General features: G+C 42.0%; 1 protein-coding gene across 3 annotated transcripts in view; it reads right to left on the reverse strand.

Moving 5' to 3' along the window:
- The window catches only part of dab1b (DAB adaptor protein 1b), a 64,671-nt gene that overhangs the window by 22,871 nt on the left and 29,896 nt on the right, over window positions 1-11,904 (reverse strand). For all 3 annotated transcript variants that reach the window (XM_017310093.1, XM_008433161.2, XM_008433158.2), the window contains exon 3: window positions 3,777-3,916. In XM_017310093.1, coding sequence (XP_017165582.1) covers window positions 3,777-3,916 — 140 coding nt within the window. The remainder of the gene's footprint in view (window positions 1-3,776; window positions 3,917-11,904) is intronic.

Raw genomic sequence — 11,904 nt, forward strand, 5'->3', positions numbered from 1 at the left:
TTGTGATAAAACTTGGAGTCCGTGTCGCCCAACCCAACTCAAAAGGCAGCAAAAAGTGGTTCTRCAAACTACTGAATCCGGGTTGCTCAACATAAAAGCGCACCACACTTTTTAGATGTTTAATAGTAAAACCTTATAAACTCTATTTAAATTTTTTTAAATTCATTTCAGAAGGAATGAACGCTCTTGAACGCTCTTCTTYTGGGAAACTGGCGAGCTGGGGCGATATGATGCAGCAAGACAAACATAAAAACAAAAAAAAGAAGGAAGGATGGATGAATGGAGAGAGAAAGAGGTAGGTGGGCACAAGAGCTGAGGGGTGTTGTCAGTCAGCCATCGGCTTTTCCATTCTGTGTTTTAGTCCCAGTGGCACCGAGAGGCAGCTCAATACAGACCTGTTCCCTCCTCTATCCCCTGTCCAGATAATAGCAGGTCTGTATCGACCGCTCCATTGACTGTAACTGGCTTCTGGCTTGTGACTGCCGGAGTTATATGGAGGGCACTGCTGAAATGTCAGATCAAGGCAGCAAAAAGTTGTTTAATTGGACATATCCCCCGGGATGGGGTGTGGGTGAAGGTTTGTCTTCTGGCTGTGCTGCCTCTCCTTTGGGGCTTCCCACACATTTAAGCTCTAGAAAAGCCAATGGAGGGGGTACATAAAGAAGCCACGCATAAGAGCAAGAGCAATTTATCCAACCAGTCTCCTACAAAGAGGCTCATGTGCGGCTTTCCATAAATCCCTCCCCGCCTTCCTCCTTTAAGTAGTTTCAGTTTTTTTCCAATGAGAAATCATATTTTATTAATCAAGTCTCCTGCACGAATTAATTTAAGACCAAACTCAGAGCGGAGCTCAAATAAACAGACATTAAGAGATTAGTCTTTAGAGTCCAGCTCCAGCCCAAAGTTCTTTGAAATAATGCAGGTTTTATTGGAGGAGCTCAGCAGGATTCAATCAGGAGGTGAAAACAGGTGGTATTTAACATGTTTATTAGGTTTTTATGGTCAGTCAGCGTGAGGCCAGGACAACAGCACACCTATGGTGAACTTGACCACAGACTGTAAATCTCTGAGATGTTGGTGTCATTACTGCACTCAGTTACTTACATTGTCTAAGCTTATTTAAAATGAAGAAATRCATCCATCCCATAAATATCTGTTTCAAAAGTAAAACACTAGCTGCGTTTCCGTTAGCCATGAAATTGTACAAATTGAAATTACAAAAATAAATTTACTTAACAAGCCAATTTAAAAAAAATAAATAAATAAAACAACCTTGTGTTTTTTGATGAGTCTTYTTGCTAGGACGAGGTTGTTTTTCAATCATATCAAATTAGATTTATTTCGCAAAACTGCATTAGAAATTTTTATTTTATTTTTTTTTATATTAGCAGAACATAAATATTTTCGCAAATTTGTAATAGAAACGCAGCCAGCGAAACATTCCAGCAATATAAGCGAAGGCCAAAGTAATCCKTTTTCAAATTTTGCATTTTTTCCCCTCCTGTCAGAAAAGATTCTACAAAATTACAYATCAAAGTTAAGATACTGACAGCTCATAACTGCACTCTTATTTATTTATTTTATGAACTATAGTTTTAACATTTTTTTATACAGGAGATGCTTTGTGTGTAATCTCAGTACTGTATTGTATTTTCTYGCCGGCCCTGGAGGCCSGTACCACCCGGTCCGTTCTGTATTGATTATTCCCAGATGAATGATGATATGATCACAGATGGCATCACCTCTGCAGGAGTGATCGACTCTACTTTAATATGCCATTCAACATATTTTAATCTGAGATTTTTATTTTTCGTTTTCATAAGCTTGTCAGTTATTACAGTATTTATATGCGTTCACAATCTGACTTTGACATCAGATCAGAGATTCTCCTTGCTTGTTTTATACCCAGTAATTAAATTTTTCTCAAACCAAAAGAAAATTGTTCGTCGGTTAATGGAGCCACCCTGCTGCCACGCAGAAAATATAAACATTCATGAGTGTAATTTTCAGACGCACAAAGAAATTGGTCGCTGACTGGAACTGGATGATTTTACACATGATCAGAGATCGGCCGGATGAAAGCTAAAAGCGCCGTCTTTTTCTAATCAGTAGACGCAAAACACCTAGAGTCTAACAGACTGTGCTCTAACTGAGTCACTCTGTGTGGAAGTTGCTACCGAGGGAAGAGGGCTCGGTAKGAACAAAGTGTTTAAGACGAATGCAGAAACACCACAAATGGTGTAAGAAACTTCTCGAAAGAAAACTGTATTCTGTATGGACATTCATTCTCCATTTGGTGACTCCAGTTTTATCCATCAACCAATGCTAACTTCATAAACTGTGATAATCCTGCTAATTATGCTCAACTCCAATATAAGGCACTAAAGAGAGTTTCACTGTCCTCTCATTTTGTCTACATTTTTGAAAATTGTGTTTCACAGCGGAGCTGTGTTCCACCACCTACTCTGTCTAGAAAAACGTGGCGTCGCCTTCTTGCGATATTTCTACAATGAGGCGTGAATAAATAATTCAGTAATTATGTCTTTCATTAGAGTGGTGCAATGACATTTTGCTCAATTTGTACATTTTTAAGTGCAGTTGAATGACAATATACTCWAAGTCTAAGTTAAAGTCAAACAACAATTTAACCCAACAGTAAATTTGAACTTTGTCCTGCTATCGTTCATTTTTTACATCTTAAAGTGTGCACAAAAGAGAGAACAGACAAGAAACTGGCCATAAAATCAACAATAAGTGCATRTATAATTATTTCTATATCAATATTTATGTAACAAACAAGATACAAAATGCTATAGAACCATCTGGAACATGTCTTTGGTACTTTGTAGTGTATTTTCTTGAACCTGTTATTAGTTAGGTCAAGATGCTCCAAGTGAGTCACATGGTTAAAATCTGGCACAATCTCCTATAATAACTTTGAATTCATTTTCGGTGTGGCTTAGAAAAAGAAAAAAAAATGAATTATTTACACTGATAAACATGCGCTTCTTATATGTTTAAAGCAAATGCACAACCACTTGCACTGCTTCTTACCGTGGGGCTGGATTTGACCTGATTCACTTTGCAACAATCTGCAAAGAACACTAGCCTGCTATAACGTTATCTGGGTCATGTTATCGCAGTTCGCACATGTGCCACAAGTGGAGCAGCACGGACTTTGTTGTAAAAATAGCAGTCAGTGAGTGACACGAGAAAACACGGAGGAGACAGACTAATTGGGGGTAAGTTGGGGGGAGCTGGGGCTTCGGGGGTTACAGGGGGGGTGTGGGGGATTTTTCTACTTAAGTCATACACAGCTCAAAGCGTCTCAGGATGCAGAGCCAGTTTGCCTCGGAGGTCACAAAAAAATATTTGCGCGAATTAATGCGAAGGGCTTTGAGCTACGCTAAACTTAAAACAGCTAACTAGATGAGGACTGAAGTGGAGGAACGACACAGTTCGGTGCCAAGAGAACCTCAGTAGCTGTTTGTTTTTTGTTTTTTTATACTTCAAAGAAAACGAAGAATTGATATAGTTGGACCTTCCTGTGTTCCAGCAGGTCAGTCATACAGATTCAATGAGTCACACAGGAGAGGACAGCTCCCATGACTCACTCAAAAGACAATACAGTCATGCTCGAGCAAACCTTTTCCAAATCAGACCGAGATGATGAGAACCTCAATGACACACACGCACACACATAGATGAAAAGAGAGAGAGAGAGAGAGAGAGAGAGAGAGAGAGAGAGAGAGATAAACCCATGGAGAAGTTTTCACCTTCAGCTTCATCATGGAGTCCTGGCACAGCTTGTCCCCGCGCGCGGCTGTCACCTCATCAATCCCAATCAGCTTGGCCTTGTAGCGTACGCCATCTCCACGGAAACGCTTAATAAGCCCCGCCTCCGTGCGGTCCTGACCTGCAGTGAGAAGAAAAAAGAGGAAGAAAATCCCCAAGACAAAGATAAGAAAATGAAACTGAGGGGTGAATACTGGAAATTAGGATGTGTGAACTCACTTCAATTTTGACGACGTTTAGCATCACGCCACGTTGGCACAAGCATACGGTGTATATGGATGTGTGTGTGTGTGTGTGTGTGTGTGTGTGTATGTGTGCGTGTTCATTTGTATAAATATTTATGGAATAGGAAATGCAGAGTGAATAGCAAATTAAACGCGACGAGAGAAAAGACGAAGAGAAGATTGAAGCTGAAATTGGAATGAAGTTGGGCAAAGTGGGTGGACGAAATGGGAAAATGCCGGGAAACGCTGACAACACTATCGSGAGCTTTTATATCATTCAGTTAGGCATTCAAAAACAAACAAATAAAAAAAAAAACGCAGGCCGAGGGGGATTATGCTGGGGGTGTACTCACTCCTTTCTTGCACCCATGTCCCGTGGTTCCCATGGGTGCTATTGCTGGTGACAAACCAACCTGACTGGTTCCTATTGAGAGGAATTATCTCGGTCCAGCGCTCACCCACAATCCGCCGTAGCCCTCCCCACGAGACGGATGCCGGGTGGCGGCGGTAGGAAGGGGAGGGCTGTCACGAGTGTGTGGCTGGATGGCCTCAGGCTTTCCACTAACATCCTCTCCACCTCAGCGCTGAATATTCCGTCTCCGCAGCCGTCCTGACATCTCCTTGACACCGACACCTTTTTTCTCATTTTGTCACCGCGCAGTCTGCCGACGCGCCGTTTTGATTACATGTGGAGGCGAGCCTTGGGCGCTATCTCGCACGTCAAAAATGTATACCAACCCCTCATAGCCTTGTTCGGGAGAAGTGGGGTAAAAAAAAACAGGGAGACGGCAGAATTTCAAATCAAGGATACCAGCAGCACCTCAGAGAATTTTAACAGTTTAGGGCCTCTTCCTCTCTCAAAATCTAGGTCACGAGATCATCCTGTACATCAGTTAGCAGCACCCTTAAAGAGGTTTGCTAATCCATGCACATGAAGTTGACAAGGTAGAACATCCTCAGCAGCAACTCTCGGGCTCCGCTCCAAGACTGCGATACAGCAAAATGAGCTTATTCCACCCAAAACTGACTTTATTATCAATTATGTCGCATCAAACCGTTGGGAATTTCTTCTTCCAAGCCACACATTTTAAAAAAGGAAAATCAGAAAATAGCACGGAACAAATTAAAGGACTCTCGTGTAAAATGGAGGAAGAAAAAAAAAAAAAGTTCAAATGCAAGTGCACGTCGTGGATATGCAATCCTCTCACTTATTCATGAGACCACAATCCTCAACAGATGGGGGAGGGTTTGATGATGGCTCAGTCATTACGGTCTCTTAAGTGAACGTCGAATCTGGGTCTGATTCAGAGTCRCTCCTCTGTTCCGTACTCATCCAGCGGATCAATGCTGACTGCTGCTGTTTGTCCTTTCTTCCACCTCATAAAAAATAAAAAAACYTCTCTGTCTTATCTGAGSGAAAGTTCTCAGCTCAGAGCTGTTTCTGTGCCAAAATTATCTTCTGGAATTCTGACCCAAAGGTTTTAGCTTGGCTATTTTGAAACAGGAACACGAATAAGGTCTTGGTAAGGAAGGCCTGTATGTTTTCTTTGGGAGAAGATGCATCTGTCTTGGACTTCTAGTGTAGACGTGCTGGGAATACAGAGAGTCGAGATCACATCTGGAACACAATTAGTACTTTTTTCAAATTACCTTCACTCTTACTGTCAAGAGTCTTGGAAGATTTCCATATGGTGGTTTCATCAATTTTGTAAAGTAACATCCATCTTTTGCCTGTTTGGTACAGAAATCAGTGCATTATAAGCCTGGCGGGCCACCAGGCTTTACTTGCCCRCCACCAGGCTAAGCATAGTTTACTTTAAATATACCAGTTTAAAAAAACAACTTTTTATACTCCAGTAGCAGTGACAGCATTGATGGAGGTCTACAGTTGATGTGATGGACTGGGCGTAAGGTGGTGTGCACCAATTGCGTCATCCTTCCTACCCGTTGACCTCACACGCTATTATTTCCAAATTCGGATCCTTGCTCATACACCTACAAATTTTGGTAACTTTTAACTTTTCTTTTTTTTAACACAAACACAGAGGGCTCCCACAGAGGASTGGCTTAGCATCCCTAGCACTGGACCTAGCAACTTTTCTATGGGATATCGTGAGGAATATTTTGTTCRCATCTCCTGACTGATACCTTTTAATGGTTACATTATCGTTATCTTTTGTAACCGCTCTGGAAACTATGGCATTAGGTAGTAGAGGATGCAAATTTCAAGCAATACTGAACCAAATGTCCAAAGTTTATCTCTGGTTCAACAAATTCACCAGAAATGGTGACAGGTGTAAACTTAATAAACCCGAATGCTGGAGTTCAATCTAAAGGCCTTTCAAGAAAGTRTTATTTACAGAGTGTCCACACTTGCAGCGTCGCTACAGCAGCTTTTTTTTTATTATTCTTTGACTTTTTCYCCCTGTACAGATTTTTTTCCCCCCAGTTGAATTGTACTGGTCATGTGTTGCATCAATCATGGGAGAGGTTTGGAAATTATTTATCAAGATCTCAAATCCTGGAATTTTAACAATTTTGAGACTGGCGGTACGTCGAGCCTCCRTCGTACACGGAGCAGCCCTAGTCAGACGCCAACGTTCAGGATCCATCGACRGACTGATTAAGAAGAAGAGCAGGAGGTGCCCGGGAGACGTTTCTTCTGAAAGGATCGCTGTTGTTCAAACCAACCCTCCTGCTGTATCTACAGTCTATTCACATGGCGTTGTGCGCTCTCTCGCCTGATCTTCCTGACTCACTCGCTCTGTAATGTAATGCAAAATGCATGCTGCTCCACTTGCATTTTAAACACAATCGGCCCAATTCAGCGCCACTCTCTCAAGATGAGCTCCAACCAGATGCTCCGTGCCATTTTGTTTCTTTACATGCAAGCGTGCCTTTTATTCATTCCACCCTCCATCCGCCAAATGATACTTCTGGAGAGATTTTGAGGTTAACGCACAGATAGATGCTCATAAAAAAAAAAAAAAAAAAAAAGCAGGGATTGCACAGGGAACGAGCGTCTCAAGTCGGCGCATGGCGTAACTCGTGTGCTACGTGCTCCGGGTTCAGATCGAGAGGAGCGAGCGTGCTGTATTTTGAAAACTAAAGAGCTGAGGGGCATGCTGTTTCATGTTGTTGCACTCTGTCAGATCGAAGAGGTGAGGAGAAGGTGTGTGTTTGTGTGTGAGCGCTCGTGAAGGGAGGTGACACACACACACACACACATATATATATATATATATTCTTCGGGCTTTCTGGAAGGCCAGAGCTGAATGGCCCTCACAATGATTTTGCTCGTGACGAAAGAGACTGGAGATTTGTCTGACAAAGAGTGGCCTGCTGCATGCAACGCCGCACACCGGCGGTCAGAGTCCTGCTGTTCTGATGTGCATGCACAGGGCAAAAGTATTCATACCCCATCTTTTCTCGGTTTCTTTTTTTTTTTTTACATCCATACCAATGCAAACCGAAACGTCAGTGCATTTTATTGGGATTCTGTGTGACACACCACAAAAGAGGATTTTTAAAAGTGTGAGGTGAATTTTTTTGTCACTTTATTTGTTTTTCTATGTTGAGGAACGTCTCTCCCGGTTTGGGATTTCTAGGCACCGACATCTTCGCCCGTTRTTTTTACAATATGTTATAAACTCAGTGAAACTGGAAGGAAAACATCTCTGAACAGCAAATTTTTAAGTCATATCTCAGATTTTCAATTCAGTCCAAGATCTGAACTTTGACTGGGCCATTCTAACACATGAATAAGATTTAATTAAAGCTCTGGCTGTAYGATCAGGGTCCTGCTCTGCCTTAGTGACAGGAAGTCCGGCTCTTTTCAGAGAAGAACAAGAAATAGTTATCCTTAGTATTTCATGGCTAATTTGTGATTTCACATCTATTTTATATTGTCACGTCAATGCATTTGGTTCAGTAATACAATATTGAAGGCAAAAGTATATTTTGTATTCTACGTTCTCTACATTGTGTCCTATGTCATACTTCAGATAAACAAATATCCAGACCCCCAGATTCAAAGATTGAGGTCAAAACTAATTAGTCTTTACATAAAATCTATGTGTAATATGTATAGACTTTGCACTTATGTTTTCRTGACATTGTAGGCCGTAGCATTCATTGCAATAGACATTATAAAAAATATAAAAACACGAGTTTGGAAAAAAAATAACTTTTTCCCTTCAAAGAAGAGTAAAAATTAGTTTAGTCAATAWTTTATTTTTTTTGGCTCACTAAAAATCAGGTTTGAAGTAAAATGACAGATGTGCAGCAACATTTAGTTAGTTAGCTCAGATGTGCCATGTACTCATGGACATTAATTATTGAGGTTGTCCTGTTGCAAAACAGTTGGTGGCAATGTTGCCTTTCAGCAAGGTCCTGGGTTCAAATTCCAGCCTGCATGTAGTTTGAATGTTCTCCTGGTGGATGTGTGGGCTCGCTCTGGCTTCCTCAGTTTAAAAATATGACTGTCAGGTCAGCTAATCTCTCCAACTTGCATATGCCCTGCTTTTGGCCAGTGACCRTTGGACAAAAGGCACCAGCCAACCAGCAATCCTTTAAGGATAAGACTGTACAGACGATGGATGGATGGTTAGTTCTGACATCCAATTCTCCCACCTGAAGTCTGTAGAGTTACCATGGTATTCTTTGGTCTTTGTGATGCTTTTTGTTTCACTAAAGTTCTCTAACAAGCCTCTGATATCTTAGATATAGTTGGATTTACACAGGAGGACGATATTCTGAATAGTTGAGTCCTGAAGGTTTGTTTAGATTTCATCTGTTGGTATCAGAACGCCAAAAGCTAAGTACGAACTATTTTAGATTGGTATTCATGAAAAAGATTTGAAAGACGACACATCATAATCCATTTGTTACATAATCGCACGCTATATTTTGTTGGATTCCAACAAACAAATCCCAATGAAAAACATTGACGTTTGTAGTTGTCAGGTGGGGGAAAAAAGCCCCAATCCCAACTCTTGCTTAGCTGAAGTTCCTCTTGCCCTCATGTCTTAAGACGATGACAGAAACTGGAACATGATGAACTAAAGTTTTCAAAAATGCAGCTCAAGACAACAGGATGTCAGAGGGTTTCAAATGAAACATTGTCATCCCCTACCTGACACCGAAGCTGCGCTCCAGGACCACAGAGGGAACATTTACTGTTCGCCATGCTCCGTACCGTTTCAGAGCCAGTCTCTGAATGGGTTTCCTTGTCACAGTAGAACGGGGACAGCGAAGGCACAGATGGTAACAGATGGAGAGTCAGAAGTGCCCCTCCAGATATAAGGACTTGGCAACAGGGACGTTTTTGTTGGGGATGCAAGCATCGAGGCAGGTTAACCTCGGAACCTTTCTGAGAGCGTCTCATGGTGTACGCGCCGCCCCCTCYCTCCCCTCCCATCTGGCAGGACGCACCGCACACCATCCTGTTTTAATTCATCACCACGAAAGCTGCGACGGTTACAATTATTTCCCGTATCTCAGCACAGAAGATTTCATGTTTTATGAAAGAAGAAGRAAAAAAAAACAGAGAAAAGCAACACAAGGTAAGCCCTATCGGAGCAGATGCCTATAAGACGCGGTAAAGAAAACGAATATCCGAGAATAGAAAATCTGTCCCCACCATCTGCCTCCTCCATGTGCACAGCATAACTCTCGTAGGCCTCAGCAAACACACGCAAACGCATTTGCTGACACTAACAGCAGCTGATGTTCCCTCATTCAACCGCGCCGACGACGTTAAAAATGAAGCACAGTATCGAAGTTCTTGTGTACCCAGAGGTGGTGGAAGAAGTTCTGGGTTTCTAAAGGTGAGAACAACAAGTAAATTCTCTTCGGAGTCGATAGGTCACCGACTGCCAGCTGAGTACCGTGCTCTGTGCTGACGGGTGTTGGTCGAGAGCGGGCTTTGGATAAGAGCGCCACAAGGCTGTTATTTTACCTGAATAAATGGCACGTAGTGAAGGAAATAGCTGTTATGGATGTTTTGTTCATGTGTGGGGAAACTGGTGCTCCGTGTCTGTTACAGCCGTGACCTTTCCACTTGAAACGCCTACAGGAAGGAACATCTTACCTACATTCAGGCAAGCTCTGATAGAAAAGTAAAGCTGCTCAGAAATCAATAACAAAGCGTTCACATCAGCTTCTGTGACTTTTGGAGCAGGTCAGGCGTTTCACTTTGCTCCAGGTGTTACAGTTGAAAAGGTTTCAAGGTTAAAATTTAAATAAATATCAATACATATTTAAATACTAAAGGCACAGTGAAGTAAAGATAAAGAAAAAAACATTTTCATTCTTGAAGAGAACATGCAAAGTTTTTATGGAAAGGCACTAAACTCAGTTAAATCCAGCCATATTTTTTGTTTCAGTTTTCAATTTCCCTGCCGTTATAGAACACCAGGTTTGGTCTCATTTTTACAGTATTTGTCTGTTTTTATACAGTCTTGTTGTGAATAGGGCACATGTACTGGGATCAAGGACGTGGAATTACCAATGTCCTGCTGCATTTGACGTCACCGTCTCATTTTATTTATTTARTTATTCCAGTTTAGATGTCAGTTTTGTTCACGATTTATCCCCAGGTGAATGATTCTGTTGCTGTGGAGCTCATGGAGGAAAATATTTCAACAGCCACAAAAATAATCCATCACCACCTGGCTTATCTGGTGACCAAATTATGGATGCAAGAGTTGACGAGGCGTTTCATTTTCTTGTTTCACAAGAAAATGTAACAGAAAGTCATGAGAGAGGTGAAAAACTCAGAGGCTGCAGTGCTATCATATCAAACCCTATCTAACATGCAGGACGCCGTAAGACGAGAAGCTGCAGCATCCTCCAGCAGTTAGTTGTCTGAAAAACAACATGCCCTGAGCATCTCCTTCTGCCAAAGTTTGCACTTTTCAAAAGCAACACATATAAAGTTACTAATTCCAACTTGGACAGATTGCCATCRTAAATCTTTGAGCAAAAGTACCGCGTTGGTAATTTAGACATTACACTGACACATTCGTTGTCACTGGACTGACAGAGGAGAGCAAAGCAGGTGTGAACGGCGCTTTTATTGCACGATAAATGACTAGTGAATTAATCTGCCCTCTCCTTTTTGCGGTCTCAGCAATCAGAAATGCACCTACAAAGTCCAGGAGAAGTCGACGGGGCGTGATCAAAGCGTGGATGGCACAAGCCCGTCCTTACACAGCAGATCGGCTTGAAAATGACCATCATTCCTGAGGTCCATCTGGATTTTCATCGCATTCTACCTCTGTACCAAAAAGAGATGGTTCATGATGCGGTGCTGCTGAAAGTTTGGAAGCAGTTCACATCTGAGCAAAGTAAATAGGAGTCTGAGGCAAATGGCTATTGCTTCAGAGAGGACAAATCAGCTCCATCATGTTGACACCGGCTTGTCTACCGCATGTAACCCATGACCTGCTAACAACCTTTTAAAAGAATCCCACTTTATAAGTTCTGAACGCTTGCTTTAAGAGCAGAGCAGCAGAACACGAAGAAGGCGGACAATCCCAACTTCAGCAGACAACGTTAAAAAAAAAACACAGGCTTTCATCTGACATGCTGCCTCAGTGTCTGGTCAGCTTGTTATCTCCGTCTTCCTCTGGTTTGTTCTTTTTTTTTTTTTTGAAACATTTCTTGTGCACAGATTACAGTCGGAGAGCAACAGTTGCTATGGTGATAGTAAAGTCACACATGAAAGGAAGTTCTACGGACGTGCGGACCGACGCTTTAGCTTTTACAGAGCAGACGTGGCCGCCGTGCGTCCCCGCTGCGAGAGAGCGTGTCCAGCATCGCGTTAATGTTCCGCGCTCATCTCAGGCCCATTAGAATTGCATGAGAAGTAAAGAGAGGGAGG

This window comes from Poecilia reticulata, linkage group LG17 (genome assembly GCF_000633615.1).
Source record: "Poecilia reticulata strain Guanapo linkage group LG17, Guppy_female_1.0+MT, whole genome shotgun sequence".
Lineage (NCBI taxonomy): Eukaryota > Metazoa > Chordata > Actinopteri > Cyprinodontiformes > Poeciliidae > Poecilia > Poecilia reticulata.